This window comes from Nerophis lumbriciformis, linkage group LG26 (assembly GCF_033978685.3).
Source record: "Nerophis lumbriciformis linkage group LG26, RoL_Nlum_v2.1, whole genome shotgun sequence".
NCBI classification, from domain to species: domain Eukaryota; kingdom Metazoa; phylum Chordata; class Actinopteri; order Syngnathiformes; family Syngnathidae; genus Nerophis; species Nerophis lumbriciformis.
In genome coordinates, this window is record NC_084573.2 from 20,097,522 (window position 1) to 20,118,950 (window position 21,429).

The window sequence follows — 21,429 nt, forward strand, 5'->3', positions numbered from 1 at the left end:
ACATGGATGAGAGGCGAAATGTCTTCTAAGACAAACTAAACAGTTCAGTTGCAAGTGATTAAATGCACTGAGAATACAATATGACCTGGATGAATGAGAAAACCCATAGACACTGTTATTTAAGTACATTATTTGAGTTATTTGAGTACATTTAAGAAACATTCAACTCCTATGAAACAAGAGCATACCTTAGTCCATGTACATTTTGTACAGCAGTTTAGATTTACTATGCACAGAAATTACCACACTAATGCTCTAAAATGCCATACTGTCATTTTCAACGTTGAATTAATGAGCAGATTAAAGAAATGAGTCACATTGATTCTGAAGTGCTAGCAGGCAGAGACAGAGTGCGCATCCATTCAAATTCATATTGATCAGAAATGGAGAGGGAGGAGGCGCAGTAAGAATATGGTGTCTTCCTGGTGCCTGGGTGTCCTTTGTACCTCTTAATTACACCATGCCTGAGAAGTTAATCACAGGAGTGTGGTGGATTTCCTACTTTAATAAACTGCAAGGAATCTGACCTTTAGCGCTGTCTCTGCACAACAAAGCCGGTGGAACAACTAACTTAAAAAAAATGACTCTTGAGCAGCAACAACTGTATTAAAGTGTAGGACTTTCTACTAACGGCTTTTTTATGAGCAACCTAAAATGTTTCGTTTTAGTCTTATCATCAGAAACAACAAATAGATATGAGGTGAGACAGTGCAGTGGTCCATATTAATAATGAAAAATAGAACAAATATACACAGTTCTACCTCAACTCACAAACACATTGCGTTCCTCGATCAACCTCTATGGAAGCTGGCTGCCATTTGTGTGATGCAGACTGATGCTGTAGGCTGCTAACAGGTAGGACGTGTTTTTAATCGTTTGCTTTTCTAAATTTGGTCGTCCGAGTTCTCCTTTGCACTAACTTTCTCAGTTACGGTGGTTGGAGGGCAGGATTGTGTCGATCTCTGGGTAGTGCTCAAATGCGCATGTCAACTGTCAAAACCTATGTTTGATTCTTGTGTAGACGAAGCAGAAACAGCAAAGTGTAACTCTTTATTGCTCAAACGGCACATATCTGTGACAAATACAACTTCAACCGACTGCAAGATGGGCTTGTAACTCAAATTATGCACACAATTTAAAGCATAACAAAAATCCAAGAGACAGCTTGTATCAGACATTACTTGTAAGTTAAGGTACCCCTGTAAAGTATAATCTATTACTATACTTGGGCCAAACAAACAAATATTGTAAGTTAAGGTACCCCTGTAAAGTATAATCTATTACTATACTTGGGCCAAACAAACAAATACCTGATTAGGGATGCAACAATTAACTGGTTTTACCATGACCATTACCATGATTAAGGCCCTGTCTACATTAAGTTGGATAACTCCTTAAATGAATAATTATTTAGCCTAAGCCTCGCTTCAGGCACACTAAACCAGCGTTTACGGTTCCCCTCCTTGGATAATTTTTTACACGGGAAAGTGCGCCATGTATTTCTTGAATCTCCGGCTCTTAGCTTTGTATGGACTCATCGATCGTTTACAAACTGAGTTCGGAGAGGAGGTGACGCCAGAAAGACCGCGCCCCACACAGGAAGTGATGTCAGAAAGAACGCGCCACAGCCAGCTTCATAATTACCTGTTTCCACTCGGAGGTAAACACTAGAAATGGAGGTGAGTCATCCAGACATGCCCGTGTTTCTCCTTCTTCTACATGTACAGACGCTTGTGGAAATTACACATGAATACCTAAAGAGAAAGCGATTGCAGCTATTTTGGATACAACACTTTTTAGACGGCAAGAGAACTTTCAAATGTCCAGGTCAGCTGTGATGCTACTTACCGAAAAACTTTGTCCATTTGTCGAAGGAGAGACGAGAATGCGGGCTTCCGTGGATGTGACGAAAAAAGGTAGCGTGTGCTTTGTATTACCTGGCCGACGAGGGAAGACTACGGAAAACATCGAATACATTTGGACGGGCAAAGCAGACTGTATCAGTTATTGTCCGCCATGTATGTCGCCGACTCAATGTCTTGGTCCGGAGTATATAATGTCACCAAAAACAAATGGACAATGAAGGTGAAGGCAAAAGAGTGAGGAGTGTCCTGACCAGATATCTAGATCCCTAGATTGACTGATGTACAGTAAAATGTTCTTTATCGCATTGTTTACTTTCACATTCCATTAAAGATTTGATTAATTTATGATGGCTCAGGTGTGATTCACTACAATAGGGCCCCACAGCGCACTGAATTCCAGTTAATTGAAATACCACAACACTGGATATTGTTCAGATAAGTTAAATTTAATTTAAGAACTTGCACACAAAGCAACACTGGAGGTGACTATGACGTGCGCATTTTCCACGCATGCGTACTAAGTCGCGTTGCGCCGGTGGACAGAGGGGGGGGATGGCGGCAGGGGGTCTTAAACAACCATTGTGTGTGTGTGGACAAGGATAAGAGTAGGTGGGATTTACCCTGGATAACCTTAGTGTAGAAGGGGCCTAAAAACGTCACACTTATTCAAAGACAAAGGCTTCACTACACTGTATGTTTCAGTCCTCACTCGGACATTATGCTGGTTTGTTATTATCAGCACAACCTGTGCGGAACAAAAACAAAGTTACACCAGCGGTGCCCATGCTTATACGCACCTATCGAGAGACACGTTAATTAGCTTAAAAATGGCAGCAGGACAAATCAGCCAACAGTTGCCACCGAAAGAAAGCTGAAGTCGGCACCATGGGAACATTTCGAGACCTAAAAAATAACCAGGGATTCATTGAAGACGATGGCTCACCCATTTGCAAAACCGGCCAAAAGAAAGTTGCGGCTAGAATCTATAATCATTGCACCCTATACCTGATATGATTTATTAAGAGAAGTTGTAGATACATGCACTATCAACTCAGATTAAACTCAGAGTTTTTTTTTAAACTGAATAGTGAACACTAATGAAGTACGTTACCACGCACTCAAAAGTTACAGAGTGCAACCTTGCAGATTACAAAGCCAGACTGTTCATTAACAATCATTATTACACGTTTACTTAATTGCTTAAAAATGAAGGCGTCCGCCTAAATTAGGGAAATTTAAGAGAAAACAGTTACCAATATTTTTTAATTATGCAGGTGAGGTTTGTACTTTCAGACTCTCGCAGAAAGAAAAGAAAATCGTCTTTGAGCGAAAGCTGCTCTTATCCTCATCTTTGGGGACAAGGTCTGTAAACCAACACTCTGATTATTTAGGATTAATGAGCTGCACTGATGAGTGATTTATCGGGGAACTAACTGCATTTAAAAATAAGCCACTATCGCGGCAACATTGTCTGAAAACAAGACCCAGGCGAGACTGATGACGTTGGAGGTTGTCTAACAGGAAAATGGAGTAGAACCAAAGTAGACAAAACAATTAGTAAGACTAATTGTTTACTCAAGTATCCAGGGGGTAATTAGGATACGCATTAGCAAGGCGATGCATGTCAAAAGTACGACTGAGGTGGCAATAAATCAGCTCTAACAGGATCATTACATAGCAAATGTTCTCGAATAGCGTCAACTCATAATTTGCAGAGTGTCTATTCGAGGTAAGACATTTATCGGGAATAATTATAATTTTATGCTAATATTATTTAACAATGAATTGCTTTTCACTAATAAAAAATGACGCATGGTTAAACTGTATAATACAATAGACTGTATGTCAAGTAAAGGTGTGGTTTAAAACTGAATTAAAAATGAGAAAATTAACAAGCCGAACTAATCAGTAGGTGTGTCGCGATACTAAACATGAAAAACAGATGCTAATTCTAATTGCTGTTTACATAAAACGAAAGCTTGATCAATTTTTAAAACTTGACAAGTACCGGTAACTCATTTACATCATCCAAGTGGTAAAACCACCTTACCATTGTAATTCATTTCTCAAAGTTTAAAGTTTAAAGCTTCACCCTATCACAGTTTTTTTTTAAGCATTTCTCTGTATTTTTCGTTTAAATTAAACAATTTCAAGCATAAAATTGCTATATAAACAAACATATCAATACTACTTCAGTATTGATATTTGTAGTTTTACAGGAGACTAAACCAATCTGAATGTGCTGTTAGGTAACTGGCCACTGATTGAATGAGTCTTAGACAGCATTGCTATACTTGATTAAACGGGTGCAAAGGTGATTATGTTATTGTATGTCTGGGAGGGCTCTCTTAATGTAAAAACTGTATTTAGAAAGTTGCATATAGGTGTGACAAAAATTAAAAAAAAAATATGGCACATCGACCATGAAAATAATCCATTTATGATTCATTCCTACTTGACGAAAATGTATTTACCAGAAGCCCAAAACCAATTAACAATGTTAAACATAGTGGAGGAAAAATGCAATTATAGGTCTTGAAAGCCCAACATTTCCCTGAAGTCATTTACACAAGACTCATTTCTATTTTCACATTCTCTTTACAATGAGATAAAAGATTGTAGAAATATATTACAATTGAAAAAAATATATAAAGACAGAACAATAAGATCATATGGACAGCTGTAAGTGTCTACATTTTGTTTATTATTTATTATTTTTTGTCTGGTTTTGTATTTGTTTTGTATCATCCCGTGAGGTGTATATTACTTTTTTTTTTCGGTTTGTACTTCATGAAGTTTTGCACTTGTTTTTTTTGTGTGTTTTTTGTTTGTTTTCATTATATTTGGATGCATTTGTTTGGTTTGTATGCTTGTGAATCTGGGCTATCCATTAAGCAAGACTACTTATTATGTTGAAGGGGGCAGGCAATATAAGATTTTCTTCATTCTGTTCCTTCTCAAGCAACATTGTGTACATATGTGTTTAGTTGCTAAAGTTTAATTGTCTATTGATCAAAAATGCACATCAATGAAGGAGATAAATAAAAAATTAATGAAAAAAAAACATGATGTATCAGATTTTGTGTGAGTGAATGAATATACATTTAAAACATGAACACACTTAATTAAAATTACATAACTACATTATTTTTTGTACAACATTTCTATTCGCTGCTATGACAATCAGGTTACCTGCAAGCAAAGACGCTTTATCTGCAAACTGCTTATATGTGGCTAACATTTATTGGGGTTTGATAAGATAAGATCACCTTTACATATCACTAGTGGGGAAAATTCCACTTTACAGTATAACTGAAGCACATCTGCAAGGTTTGGGTCCACTCTTATTTAAATTTGCTTGGCTTCTGTAAACAAGTCACAGTACAGTACCTATACTTGAGTCATGATCAACTTTCCTTAAATGTTGATAACACTTTTTCGAGATCCCTACAGGTCTCGGAAATTTTAAGTCAAACCATAAAGGCACGGCAGACATATTTATAAATCTTGTCTTCTTCTAGACTTGCTCTAAACGAGCCGTTTCCAATTTGAGACGTTAGTAACATACATGTATTTTGCCTTAGTTACGTCAGTGGATGTCTCCATATATGGTATAGGTTTACCCAACTAGCTTTGTGCCAATCCGCCATTTTTATTCATTCTTAGTCCGACGTAGTAGTCAATAGAGGTGGGAATTTTTGGGCACCTCATGATTCGATTACGATTCAGGAGCTACGATTCGATTAAAAAACGATTATTGATGCATCTATAACTTATGTATATTGATGCAGTTTTACATTTCTTTTTGCTTCCCTAAATAAGTTTTTATCACTTGCAACTTTAAAAAACAGTGGATTTGTAATAAGAAACAGGTAAATTAATTATCACATTTATTAAATTAATGGAAATGTGTGTAAAACTTAAACATAAGAGTCCTAAATAAAGGAGCTTGTCAGATCTCTCGGTGAGGTGGCCTGCTGCAGTCAGCCACATTTGACAACTGACTGCATTACTTTATTTACAATAAATACATCGTTTACGAATTGATTTTATAATTGTCCACGTCTGAATTACGATGCATCTAAAAATCGATTACCGGTATTTCTCCCACCTCTAGTAGTCAATAAGTTCCTTCTTTTTCTCTATCCTCTGGTGGGGTAGACTGGCTCATACATGCACATGCATGCTAAAATCATCTGCTGCTGCCATTTGTAATACAAAGTAGCACATACTTCTAACTTAAATCTGTCAGTAGTAGGGTTGTACGGTATATACTGGTATTAGTATAGTACCGCGATACTAATGAATCATATTCGATACTATACCGCCTCTAATAAGTACCGGGCCCCCACCGCCCAACCGGCGTCACGTCGTGTCATTGCTGGTTTACGAGCAGACGAGCATGTTCGACAGCGCACAATCACGGAGTACTTACAAGCAGACACAGTGTGTAGACAGAAAGGGGAGAAAGGACGCATTTTGCCTTTAAAACTAACGATAAAGATGACGCTATAACACTGAAACGCCCTCAGGAAGAGATGCTTTAAGACATAGCGGCTAAAGTGTATCTGCAGTCGGCAGTGTTTTAGCTACTTCTAAATCACTAATCCTGGCCTCCATGGTGACAAATAAAGTAAGTTTCTTACAAGTATCAACCCTGCAGGACGAGGAATAGCTAAACATGCTTCACTTCACACCGTAGCTCACCGGCGTCGCCGCTAATGACGCTGTTCCTGAATGTAAACATTCACCATGGGTGGATCTACACCTGACATCCACTGTAATGATATCAAATACAAGAGTGTATCTAGTCGATACTACTATGATTACATTGATATTTTTTAGCCTCACAAAATCTTCTTTCGTTTTTTTAAAATGTATATAATGTTTATAAACTCAGGAAATTCGTCCCTGGACACATGAGGACTTTGAATATGACCAATATATGATCCTGTAACGACTTGGTATCGGATTGATACCCAAATTTGTGGTATCATCCAAAACTAATGTAAAGTATAAACAACAGAAGAATAAGTGATTATTACATTTTAACAAAAGTGTAGATAGAACATGTTAAAAGATAAAGTAAGCAGATATTAACAGTAAATGAACAAGTAGATTAATAATACATTTTTACAGTTTGTCCCTCATAATGTTGACAAAATAATAGAATGATAAATGACCCAATATGTTACTGCATATGTCAGCAGACTAATTAGGAGCCCATAAAAAAATGTTTGTCAGTTTGAACATCAAATATGTTGTCTTTGTAGCATATTCAACTGAATATGGGTTGAAAAGGATTTACAAATCATTGTATTCCTTTTATATTTACATCTAACACAATTTCCCAACTCATATGAAAACTTAAAGAAGCTTAAAAAATGTGTCTCCTCAGTTCCCAAACGTTTACTGAGTGTTGTTAAAAGGAAAGGCCATGTAACACAGTGGTGAACATGCCCTTTCCCAACTACTTTGGCACGTGTTGCAGCCATGAAATTCTAAGTTAATTATTATTTGCAAAAAAAAGAAAAAGTTTATGAGTTTGAACATCAAATATCTTGTCTTTGTAGTGCATTCAATTGAATATGGGTTGAAAAGGATTTGCAAATCATTTATTCCGTTTATATTTACATCTAACACAATTTCCCAACTTATATGGAAATGGGGTTTGTATATAAAAATCAGATGACGACACCTTTCAGTGGACGACTAAGCCTGCGGAAATTGTCTATTCTACTGCATATTTATGCTTGGATTTACTTTAAAAATACACAACAACATAAAAGCCAAAAATATCCCCCAGAGTTGAACCTTTTTCTTTGTGTTTTCTTCCCCTAACAGAAGCCAACAGCGATTGCCAAAGGCTGATACTTGGAAATCAGGCATAAAGAGACAACACTATCTCGAACTACGACTGGGACAAAGTTTGGGCCTACACATGCGGAGCGAATAATGGGCATTCATGACACAAACAGATTGTACTGTGGATAAATGCCAATAAAAAAAATAGTCATGGAAGATGTTGGTTCACCAAAACCAATGAAGGGCAGGAAAATTCTGCCGTGATTAGTGGTGAGATGCTAGGTCAGAATACTTGGTCTCTGTTACTGTGGATTCAAAGGTCAGATGTTGTAGTTCAAATGATCCCTAGCATACTGTACATGTTGCGTGTTCTCACAGCCTGAGACAATGTCTCAGGCTGGATACATTGTATCCAACAGTTCTAATAAATGTCATCCATCTTTTAGTTCAGACAGACATGGAGGGTTATTTCAATTGAGCATTTCTATGGCTTTATCTTTTGGTCTGTTTAAAAGCCAAAAAAGCAGGCAGAAGAAAACCAACACATGGGAGTTAGTGGTTCACCCTACAAATAATTACAATGTATATTATATTTTGATTAATTAGCCCAGAAAACATTGTTTGGTAATAAGCTATGTTTAATTACCGTAATAGTTCAAACGGGATAGAGGAGTCTCATTTCATTATTTGAATGTGGTGCTTATTACAATAAGATCCATTCTTAATAAATGTATTTGAAAGACAACTGTGCCAGTGATATCATGTGTACCTTTTGGGAATTACAGTATGCTACTGTGCTTTCTGACAGGGAGATAATGACAAGTATATTTGTAAAAATAGTAAATGATTCCTTTAAAAAGGAAATAGAACAGGCGGGAATTCATTAGTGGTTGACAAGTTGGCCTTTTGAGAAGGTTGTGCTAAACAAAATGTGATCCCATTAGAAAGCGACCTCAAAAGCAAACTGTGTATTAAAATGTTGCAAAGAAAACAAGTTAACTGAAATAGACTAAGGCAGGTGTCATACAAAAATAATTAGATCTGTGGTTGCATTATTTTTTGTTGTATTATTTTGTTAAAGGTTATTAATTTACTTGCTAATTTACAGTTAATGGCTGTTTTTTTCTGTTGTAATAATGTTATATCCAACTCTAATAAACACTTATTCTTCTGTAGTTTAGCTACCTTACATTATCTTTAGGCGATACGAGCAATTTGGGACAAAAACCCTGAATGGCGGTGTAACAACATCAATTAAATATTTAAATTATTTCCTACTATTGGCTTTGATTTTTGCCCTTAAAGCGCTTCTGTGTCCAGGGACTTATTTCCAAAGTTTGTACACAATAGCAAAAACGACAAAAGCTATTTTGATGATAAGAATATATCAATCTAACCACTGTAGGATTGACCATAAACTGATAATTGACTTCTATAATACACTATATATACTTAGTATCGTGATTGACGATAATTGCATTTATCAGCCCACTTTTGTTGTTCAAGAGCTCTATCTAGCGGTTAGCAGTGTGCATATCATTGTACGGTGCGTAATGTAGCTTGTTTAGCTATTGCTTGTCGTCTGGGGATGACATTTGTAAGAACATGTATTAATTTGCTGCCATGGAGGCGAGGATTGTTGAATTAAAAGTGGCTTTTCTGCACTCTAGAAAGACATTAGCCGCGAGCGAGGACACTACGATGCGTTGAGGACGCGGCGTTTGTTTGCTTGTCACTGTCAAATTTACTGTGCACAGCTCGAGTTTGTCATCAACATGCATTATCATGATATAATGATAGTATTAAAAACACTATCGTCGGCCAAATTTATATCGTAAATCGTTTATATCGACCAACCCTGAGAATGAGTGTGAAATAATACACACACAATTCAGATGATCCAAATCATTAGTTTTCTCTTTAGTTATCAACAATGTAGCGGTGTTATATACTTATAACAATGGCTGTATTGTCGATAATAGGGGTACCGGTACTTATTATTATTATTCATTGTCTAAAGCAGGGGTCCCCAAACTACGGCCCGCGGGCCGGATCCGGCCCCCCAGCATCCAAAATCCGACACCAGCAGATGACATGGCACCCCAAACCATCACCCAACCATGCAAATTTTGCATTTCCTTTGGAAATCGAGGTCCCAGAGTCTGGAGGAAGACAGGAGAGGCACAGGATCCACGTTGCCTGAAGTCTAGTGTAAAGTTTCCACCATCAGTGATGGTTTGGGGTGCCATGTCATCTGCTGGTGTCGGTCCACTCTGTTTCCTGAGATCCAGGGTCAACGCAGCCGTCTACCAGCAAGTTTTAGAGCACTTCATGCTTCCTGCTGCTGACCTGCTCTATGGAGATGGAGATTTCAAGTTCCAACAGGACTTGGCGCCTGCACACAGCGCAAAATCTACCCGTGCCTGGTTTACGGACCATGGTATTTCTGTTCTAAATTGGCCCGCCAACTCCCCTGACCTTAGCCCCATAGAAAATCTGTGGGGTATTGTGAAAAGGAAGATGCAGAATGCCAGACCCAAAAACGCAGAAGAGTTGAAGGCCACTATCAGAGCAACCTGGGCTCTCATAACACCTGAGCAGTGCCAGAAACTCATCGACTCCATGCCACGCCGCATTAACGCAGTAATTGAGGCAAAAGGAGCTCCAACCAAGTATTGAGTATTGTACATGCTCATATTTTTCATTTTCATACTTTTCAGTTGGCCAACATTTCTAAAAATCCCTTTTTTGTATTAGCCTTAAGTAATATTCTAATTTTGTGACACACGGAATTTTGGATTTTCATTTGTTGCCACTTCAAATCATCAAAATTAAATGAAATAAACATTTGAATGCATCAGTCTGTGTGCAATGAATAAATATAATGTACAAGTTACACCTTTTGAATGCAATTACTGAAATAAATCAAGTTTTTCAAAATATTCTAATTTACTGGCTTTTACCTGTATATATATATATATATATATATATATATATATATATATATATATATATATATATTTATTTATTTTTATTTTTTTAACCCAATGCGGCCCCCGAGTCAAAAAGTTTGGGGACCCCTGGTCTAAAGTGTTATTTCTATTGGTATTTTTATTGCTCAATCTGTAGTGCAATGTTGTTCGTTGTCATTTCTGTGTTATTAATATTTACTTCACTAACTGCTTCTTTGCTATCATTTTTCGTATCATATTTGTAGATAATGTATTTGCTAATGTTTTTCTGTTGTTGTCTCAATGGAACAAACTGGACTTACAACACAAGCAATGCCAAACTATTAATCGAATTAAACTGTTATACAATCATTGGGACTGGTTCAAATATAGAGAGGAGGGTATTTAATTTGAATTGCTGTTGTACTCTGTCTCATATTGTTAACATGTGCTCAATGTTTCCTTTGTCTATTACCATTGTTGGTATTTTGTCCCTTCCCATTGTTGGTATTGTTAATTCTTCTTAAATTGTTGCTACAAATTATTGTTACTTTCACGGGTAACAATATACCACCATGATACAACATTTGTATTATAATCATTGAACAAAGCTTAATGTATTAATCACTGAATGGAAAACTGGGGGTGCAATTAAATAAGTTATCTTCTTCTTACTCCCTTTCAGGCAAAACTAGATCATCATGCTTACATATTGTACATTACCTTTTGCATTATATTAATATTATTATATTTTGTCTACCTTGTACTTGTTCTTTGTTATTGCCTGAAATAAGTTAATAAATGAAAAAAAAAAAAGAAAATGAAATGTCCTATCCCCCTCTTGCCCCCGCAATTTCCCCCACTGTCTTCCTTTTTCCTTCTTTCTATCCCCTCCTGCTCCGGTCCGGCTGCGCCAAACATTAAATAAATCCACTTCATAAAGTCAAATACAAATAAGGCAACAAGAGAAGTATCCTACACTTCTCTTTTGTAAAGAAAATCTGTACAGCAGATGTGGGCATCTACATCAACAATATGATTTGCCCGAGTAGCTGTACAGGACAATAAATAAATTTAAAAAAAATAATTAAATAAAAAAAAACACCAAATTCGGTGATCAGGTCAATTCTTACGCCAGGGCAAAGATGAGTGAGTAGACTTTGACTGGTGTGCTCGCTGGCAAATTTCACTTTTAACTTAAACCTGTAGATGGCGAGAAAGACATGAAAAAATGCTTGTTTGTTGTCACTTTTTTTTTTTAATACCTCCGTGATGATTAAGATTAATTCCTCATCTAAACGGGAAGATACAAACATCTCACTAGTCGGCATCCCGTTGGGAGCAGATATTGTACAGTTAGTGATTGTTTTACTATGTTTGTATTTCTTGTTAGCACTTAGCAATACTGCTACATAATGCTTAGTGTTTCACTAAACATTGATCTGTTGAGCACACTGGTTCTACATTTCGTAGCTCATCCTCCCTATATTCAGGCTCAAAAATATAAGGTTTTGGATCATCATTTGTCCCAAAGTAGTCTTTGTTGTATCTCATAAAGTCTGCCACGATTAGTAGTAAAGGGAAAAGTAAACAATGTTATGCATCTGTGAAATTTAACGCCGCCATATGCTTAAAATGATCAAAATACGTAAATATGACATGTTACATATATATTTACAGCGTGCATATAAAGCAATAATTTAGACCGCCTTATAGGCGGAATAGTGTGAGTCCCATTACCTCCATTGTTAGCTGAGTTTTGCTAGCGTTTATTTATGAGTTAGAATGCATAAAAAAAAGAAAGAAAAAACATGTACTTTTTTACTTACAAGCAGTAAGTATTTTGTGAATGATAGGCAAAGTTCCAAAAAAACTGCAGTTCCTTTTTAAGATAATACTATTACTAGTTTTGAGCAACAGTGGTGCATTCAAGTAACACATTTAAAAAAAAAAGGTGTCCAAATCATATTACGCTCTTTTTTAAAGGTTACCGGTAATTAAAATGATGCATGCAAGCAATAACCTGTGATTAATCCAAATTCAAAAGTGTGATTAAAAAAGAATGATTTGACAGCACTGCTTTTAACACAAGCTGTGGCTTGCTGGCACAAAGAGGAAGTCATTAAAAGCAACACGTTTTCCCACCTTCATCTGCGCAAAGGGCCTTCCGTAGTTGCCAACGTAAAGCAAGCCGACAGTCTCTGGCAGCAGCCTGCAAAGACAAAAAGCACTGTGGTTAACATTCTCTGCGATGGATCTAACTCGAAAGATCACACTGCTTCCATTTTGCAGCTAGTAACAGAACGGCAGGAATGTGAGATTACACCCCCGTGAGCCATTCTGTCTGCGTGCACAGCTTGAGGTGCAGAGAAAACGACATTATGTCCACAATCAGAATCCAAGGCTATGATAAATCGGAGGCAAATGTGCAGAATCGAAAATGAGATTGCGGGCATCACAACGTGCTTTCGTCTGAGACGTTACTGACAGTAGTCAGCATTAGCATTATCATTGTCACCTTAGTGGGGTTGACGTGTGTTCACGGTTTGTGTAGTATTTGTGTCTCATCCCCCAATATGAAACCCAACAGATGTCTTAATCACACAGTGTGCCTAACACCCCCCTCCAGTCATGAGCCTGGTGTTATTTGCAGGCACTCCAGTTCTATTAAAATTGACGATTCAAGAGCCAGTGCCTGTTTTATTTTAGTTAACCATCCTCAATGCGGAAATAAAAGGGGGCTATTGTGTCTTAACTGATAGCTCAAACTACGGTGTATCACTGGTGCAACTCATTGGGGGGCTGAGCTAAAATCGTACGACGTCAGTCCACCCCCTCAGACCCCTTCTGCGTAATAATAGCAAGCATGAGCAGGAAGGAAGCTGCCATAGGACATTAAAAGAGCCAAATAGCTGCAGTAATGGCCACATGCACGTGTCCTTTCTTATCATTGTTCTATTAATAAGTCTGACTAACACATGTGTTACAAGGAGAAAAACGAGCACACGACAGCAGTGATTTGCCACGGTCGGAGCCAAATAAATGTCGTTACACAGTGCGACCTTTAAAAAAATACAATCTACTGTATAAAGTTGTTGGCTTGATCTAAATGCCAGGTCGTCTTCAGAAAAACAAAAGAAGCCTTAGCTGATCAAAAGGTGAAATGATTTAGATATCCATTTGAGGGAAAACGATTTCAAGGCCACAGCAGCCGTTTTCTCGATGCATTGCTTGGGAACCCACCAGATTATATTGGCATGGTAGGAAGTTATAAACAACATGAAGGAAATATTTCAACATCCATCCACAATTTTGTAATTATAGCTGTAATAAGCTTCCCACACACCTGAAAAATTTAACAAATTATATATTTTTTGTTGCAAGATATTAGTTACTGAACAACCAGTGCTTACTGGATTAGTATCTTAAAATGATAGGCAGTATATAGCATAGCTAGTTTAACATTAAAAGATTGTAGTATTTGTAACTGTGTATTGTTGTAGAATTTTATGTATAGGTTTTAAATATGTGCATGCATTTATCCATCCATCCATTTTCTACCGCTTGTCCCTTTCGGGGTCGTGGGGGGCCTGGAGCCTCTCTCAGCTGCATTTAATCACTGTTAATATCATAGGTTTTGAGAATATGTTTTATAACTGTACATCGCAGCTACGTATTGTGGCATGGCCTGAAAGTATTTCAACAAATTTTAAAGTAAGTGTTTCGTAGGGCTGTGAATCTTTGGGCACCAGACGATTCGATTCGATTCTTGTGGGTAACGATTTGGTTCAGAATCGAGTCTCGATTCCAAACGATTCTTGATTCGAAATCAGTACATATTTTAATAACATTGGATGCCAGTTCTATGATTCACTACATTCCTCCTTAAAATAAACAGCTCTGATCAATTTATATGTTACTTAAAAGAAAAGTGGTTTTGTTTAATGAAATGCTTCCCAAACATTTAATAAAGTCAAATACAAATTAGGCAACAAGAGAAGTATCTAACACTTTTCTTTTATAAAGTAAATCTGTACAGCAGAAATGAGCATCTACATCAACAATATGATTTGACAAAGTGGCGAGACAGAGCAGATTGAAAAAAAAATTAAAAAAATACTTTTTTTTTAATCGATTGGGAATAGTCACAAATAAGAATTGCGATTAATCAGAATTTTTTTTTTTTGACACCCCTAGTGTTTAGTAATTTATGCATTTGTATCTTTCTGCGTTTTATGAATTATAGACCTCTTTGCACAGACACTTTATGACTTATACTTTCCAGGATATGCATTTTATAAATGTACAGTGGTATAGGTCTCTTTTTGAATAATGGGAGATTGTAAGAGAAAGTGTTTTTTGTATTATGTTGCTGTGTAATGTTGTACTGTTTTCTATGCGAGTTGATGTTGTTTTATAAGTCGTAATTTTATTGTTTTTAGTAGTCGTGTCATTTGTTTTCTCCAATTCATACTGTATGTTAGATGGTGTCAAATTTTTGACTATGAATGGAAATCAGTCAGTAACTAAATCTGGTGCACCCTTCGATTCCTTGTGAATAATGTATCGTGCACACTGTCCATAAACTGTTTAAAAATAAAATACAATATCAATAAACATATTTCCCTGAATATAAGACAGCTCCGAATATTAGAAGACCCTTTTTTAACAACACCCATTTTTGGGTTTGTTTTTAATATCAGTGAGTAACTTTTGGATTGCAATAAGAAAGCATGTGTTTGCGAGGCAGCCTTATCGCAAAACTCTCTTAAAGGGGAACTGCACTGTTTTAAAAAAATGTTTTTAATCATTATAAAAGACATGACGATGGCTGTTATTTTTATTTTGCAAATGCAGTTCCCTTTTAAGTTGGGGCACTCTGAAGGTGAGGTACCATAGTATTGTTTAAATGTTGGTGGAATGTTTTTGTTTGCATGGACTATCTGTAGCATGCATAGTTTTTAAGAGAAAATACTTTTATTTTCAAAGCACTGTAATATGTTGCACCCAGAACAGTCCATATTACCCCCATTTTATCCAGTCTTCATTGACTTCCAGTTAAATTCCTCATTGAGTTTATAATTTTAGTCCTGACATTCCGTGCGTTGCATGGTGGGGCCCCTCAGTACATCACTGACTTGCTATGCCCCTACTCTTCAGGGCACAGCCTCCGGTCTTCAGGCCAGGGTCTTCTAAAGATCCCAAACACTTGTTTTAAAACCTGTGGAGACCTGGCATTCCGGGCTATAGCTCCCAGACTCTGGAAATATTTGTACCAGTCCCTCCGTGATCTTGACTGTGTTGAAACATTTGAAAACTTCTCTTTTTAGTAAAGCTTTTAGTTAATGTACCTTTTAACTATCAATTTTAATCCACATTGTATCCTTTTTATGATGTTGCCCCTGTTGTTTTAATTGTGGGGCGGTATAGCTCGGTTGGTAGAGTGGCCGTGCCAGCAACTTCAGGGTTGCAGGTTCGATCCCCGCTTCCGCCATCCTGGTCACTGCCGTTGTGTCCTTGGGCAAGACACTTTACCCACCTGCTCCCAGTGCCACCCACACTGGTTTAAAAATGTAACTTAGATATTGGGTTTCTCTATGTAAAGCGCTTTGAGTCACTTGAGAAAAGCGCTATACAAAATATAATTCACAATTGGATTGTTGTTTTACTTCATCTATATTTTGTACAGCTCTTTGTGAGTTTATCTGTGAAAAGCGCTTTATAAATAAAATGTACTTACTTATTTACCACCTAATAGAATACAACCAGCCCAATTAAATATTATATTATATTTCAGAATAATTTCCACCAATACAGTAAATATTGGTGGAATATACGTTTGAATTATTCTAATACCAATCTTATAACAAAAAATATAACAACCAGACAGTTTTTTCAATGGGTCTTTAAAAGGAATGGCCCCTTAAGATTTGGCTTCCTTCAAAGAGCCATAAATTCCATCTCAAGAAAGTTAGCTTTGTCTGTTGCCTCACCAGTTCAAGATTTAGGAAATGATGGGAATGAAAACATCAACAATCAAAACATAAAGAGATCCAGTGTTGAGCGTGTTATGCAGTATGAAGGAGCAAAGGAATGATGGGTGGATCCATTACACAAATATCCACTGAGATGCTGTAATGACACTTGAGTCTTGCCTCAATCAGGAAAGAAGAAACAAGACGCCTCTAGAGAGCTAGTTAAACAGCACCGACCTCCATTTCTGAGAATTTGAAAACAACCACACGCCTATTGAAGGATGATGTAATGCAGGGGTGTCAAACTATCGTATCGTTTTTTATTATTATCGGTATCGGGTTTTTTATTTATTTATTTATTTTTTATTAAATCAACATAAAAAACACAAGATACACTTACAATTAGTACACTAACCCCAAAAAACCTCCCTCCCCCATTTACACTCATTCACACAAAAGGGTTGTTTCTTTCTCTTATTAATATTCTGGTTCCTACATTATATATCAATATATATCAATACAGTCTGCAAGGGATACAGTCCGTAAGCACACATGATTGTGCATGCTGCTGGTCCACTAATAGTACTAACCTTTAACAGTTAATTTTACTCATTTTCATTAATTACTAGTTTCTATGTAACTGTTTTTATATTGTTTTACTTTCTTTTTTATTCAATAAAATGTTTTAAATTTATTTATCTTATTTCATTTTTTTTTTTTTTTTTTAAAAGAACCTTATCTTCACCATACCTGGTTGTCCAAATTAGGCATAATAATGTGTTAATTCCACGACTGTATATATCGGTATCGGTTGATATCGGTATCGGTAATTAAGAGTTGGACAATATCGGATATCGGCAAAAAGCCATTATCGGACATCACAAGTGACAATCATTAAAACAAATCTTTATTACCCTATGTATATACAGTATATGGCAGTATAAGACTAAATTCCTCACAGATGGTGCTGCTGCATGGTAAAAATCGCTGTTTGGCCCATGGACCACTATGGTAAAATATCTCTGTTTGGCCCGCAGACCATTAGCACATTTTCCCTTTGGCCCTTGGAGGCAAAAAGTTTGCGCACCTCTGATTTAAGCGATCCATACAATACTCTGGGACTGTTGGATTCCACTGTGCTGAGGGGATTTTCAATAGCACAGAATGTTGTTCCCCTCCCGCTATACAATAATGACAGCTTGCCTATGTGCTTGTGCTCAGAGACGGTGATAAAACTTGCGAGCCAAAGACATGCTGAAGGATTGATTGTGTGGGCTGATAAACTGCTCTTACCACCTTGTGTGTGTCTGTCCAGCTCTGTTTTTCTCGAGTGGAGAGACTTGAAAAGCCTGCACACTAAGATGGAACGAGGGCTGATTAGGGCCGTTCTGTAAATGAAGCCCTCTTTTTGGGGAAATATCACAACACTCTCGATAACAACAATGCTCTGTGTTCTCCCCCACAAGTAGCACGCCGACATTTCATGCAAGAAGGCGCGACTGTGATCCTCCCAATCTGCTGGTGATGAGTAATGGCAGGCCCAGCGCTGGGACAGTCAGTGAGGTCACCTGGCTCTCAGAGGACGAGGCTGCGTGACCATCAAGCCCTGCTGTGATGGGTCTGCTTGAGTGCACTCGCACAGTCCTCACACACTGTGCCACAGCCAAGCACACAATGTAGCCACCGATGTGCCAACAGAAGTGGGAGGGGGGTGTAACAGCCATACTAGCACCTTTGTGTGAGTGTAACTGGACACAGCTGGGCTTTCAGTGCACTATTTAGCATAATAAGATAAAAACATTTGCTACTTACCATGCACAACCAAGGATAATAAAATATGTATTGGACAAACTGGATGATCACAATTGACAACCAGGAGAAGGCGTGGTTATTATAGAATATCTCTTAAATGTGCGTACATCTCACCAGCCATTTTTATTACAGTAAATCTTTTAAAAAGATAATACTATAGAAAATTCTAACTTGGATATACTTTAAAATAGGCCTGGGTGATATGTTGATTTTATCGATATATTTGAGTTTTTTGTTGCAGACGATTTAAACATAAAACTTTTTTTTTTTTTTAATTCTCCTCTTGCTCTTACATACTTTTTGCCCCTTGGGAGTTTCCGTAGCTTGCGCCGTCCCATTACTTCCTTAGCGGCAAACATAGCAAATCATGGCTAATGCTAACGAGAGCGAGAAGTTTATTCCTAAGAAAAGAAAAGTGTTGTCAGTACTTTGGTTTTGCGGCAGTTTGTTTCAAAAAGGAAATACAACTTGCTACAACAACAAAACACTACAGGGTTAAAAATCACCTTACTGTGATGGAAACTAATGCTAATTAATGGTATCATCCAAAACTAACTAACCAAATACCCAGATTTGTGGTATCATCCAAAACTAACTAACTAAAGCATCCAAACAGAAGAATAAGTGATTATTACATTTTAACAGAAGTGTAGATAGAACATGTTAAGAGAGAAAACAAGCAGATATTAACATTAAATAAACAAGTAGATTAATAATTCATTTTCTACCACTTGTCCTTAATAATTTTGACAAAATTATAGAATGATAAATGACACAATATGTTACTGCATATGTCAGCACACTAATTAGGAGCCTTTGTTTGTTTACTTACTAATAAAAGACAAGTTGTCTTGTATCTTCACTATTTTATTTAAAGACAAACTTGCAATAAGAAACATATGTTTAATGTACCGTAAGATTTTTTGTTAAAATAAAGCCAATAATGAAATTTTTTGTGGTAAACTTTATTTAGAAAAGTACCGAAAAGTATCGAAATACATTTTGGTACCGGTATCAAAATATTGGTATTGGGACAACACTAGTTTCCACCATAGTAAGGTGATTTTTAACTGTATGCAGTAACATATTGTGTCATTTATCATTCTATTATTTTGTTTAAAATTATGAGGGACAAGTGGTAGAAAATGAATTATTAATCTACTTGTTCATTTACTGTTAATATCTGCTTGTTTTCTCTTTTAACATGTTCTATCTGCACTTCTACACTTCTGTTAAAATGTAATAATCACGTATCCTTCTGTTTGGATGCTTTAGTTAGTTAGTTTTGGATGATATCACAAATTTGGGTAATGATCCGATACCAAGTAGTTACATTGGTCATATTCAAAGTCCTCATGTGTCCAGGGACATATTTCCTAACTTTATAAACATAATATGAAACTTAAAAAAACGAAAGAAGATTTTGTGATGCTAAAAAATATTGATAAAATCATAGTAGTATCGACTAGATACGCTCCTGAATTTGGTATCATTACAGTGGATGTCAGGTGTAGATCCACCAATGGCGTTTGTTTACATTCGGGAATGGCGTCATTAGTGGTGACGCCAGTGAGCTACGGTGTGTAGTGAAGCATGTTTAGCTGTTCCTCGTTCTGCAGGGTTGATACTTGTAAGAAACCTACTTTATTTGTCACCATGGAGGCAAGGATTAGTGATTTAGAAGTAGCTAAAACACTGCCGACTGCGGATGTGGACATGGCTAGCTAGCCATGTCTTAAAGCACCTCTTCCTGAGGGCGTTTCAGTGTATAGCTTCACCTTTATCGTTAGTTTTTGAGCCAAAATGCATTCGTTCACACTTTTCTGTCTACACTATGTGTCTGTTAGTACTCTGTCTGTAAGTACTCCGTGATTGTGCGCCGCCAAACATGCTCGTCTGCTCGTAAACCAGCAATGTCATGATGTGACGATGACGGGTGGACGGGTGAGTGGGGGACCGGTACGCTTCAGAGGCGCTATAGTACCGAATATGATTCAATAGTATCGCGGTGCTATACCAATACCGGTATACCGTACAACCCTAGTGGAAACATTTAAAAAGGTATGTATGATAATGCCATGTATGATGAGAAAGAAGCACAAAGCGTAGGGCGAACACTAAAGCAGTCCCTATGTACACCGCCAAGATGTGTGAAGGAAAAAGGCTGCGTTTACTTTATCTACTTACTGAAACAAACTATCGTCCTCTGAATGTTTTTCTTCCTTATTTATTTGGATACAATGTTTCATACAACATTTTTATTTACAGAAGTATGTTATTCAAGATGTCAATATGAAGTTTGCACTTTATTGACCCCAATGTTGGCCATTTTTTGCAAGCAAAATGTACAATGCTACATTTTTTGTTAACAAAAGTATTCCATTCAAGTATTGCTTGCCAATGGAAGCTCTTAATTTAATTCTTTGAAAATTATTCCATAAAAAGTACAATTTAAATCTGGTCTAAAAAAGAACATTATACAAATTAGAATTGTGCCAAGAGTAAGATGCAGTGTATGCAGTGTCATTTCAATCTACTAGTTTTTGATTAAATAAAAGAAAAATGTGTTTTGAAAAATCTCTGTCATTTGTATTCAAACATTTTTTTTCTAAAGTATGGAAAAAAATCTGAAAAAATCGTAAATTGAATTTTTTGTAAAAAAATCGGGAGGATTTTATTTTTAGGCTATATTGCCCAGGCATACTTTAGAATATTTAGCGTACAGCTTGTATAGCACTGTACATTTACTGTCCATGACAGCATGACTAAACACACTATTACTAATTGGTGTTCCGATACAAAGTTTTAACTACTGATATGATACCGATATTGGACCATTAAATGTTGGCTGATACTGATATTAAGTTGATACCATATCAGCCCTAGTATAGTATAGTATAACACTGAACTTTCCTAGAGTTATGCATTGCCACTTGGCTTTTGAATGTTGTTTCTTCTTGCTGTGCCTATACTTATTAGGATTGGAACTATTATACTTGAGGAAGGCTTCCAAACAATAAA

At 36.8% G+C, this 21,429-nt stretch overlaps 1 protein-coding gene across 1 annotated transcript in view; it reads right to left on the reverse strand.

The window, feature by feature from the left end:
* rngtt (RNA guanylyltransferase and 5'-phosphatase) overlaps positions 1-21,429 on the reverse strand; it is a 246,934-nt gene that overhangs the window by 31,015 nt on the left and 194,490 nt on the right. Inside the window, exon 14 of the mRNA XM_061987246.2 lies at positions 12,767-12,833. Within this exon, the coding sequence (XP_061843230.1) occupies positions 12,767-12,833 (67 nt within the window). The remainder of the gene's footprint in view (positions 1-12,766; positions 12,834-21,429) is intronic.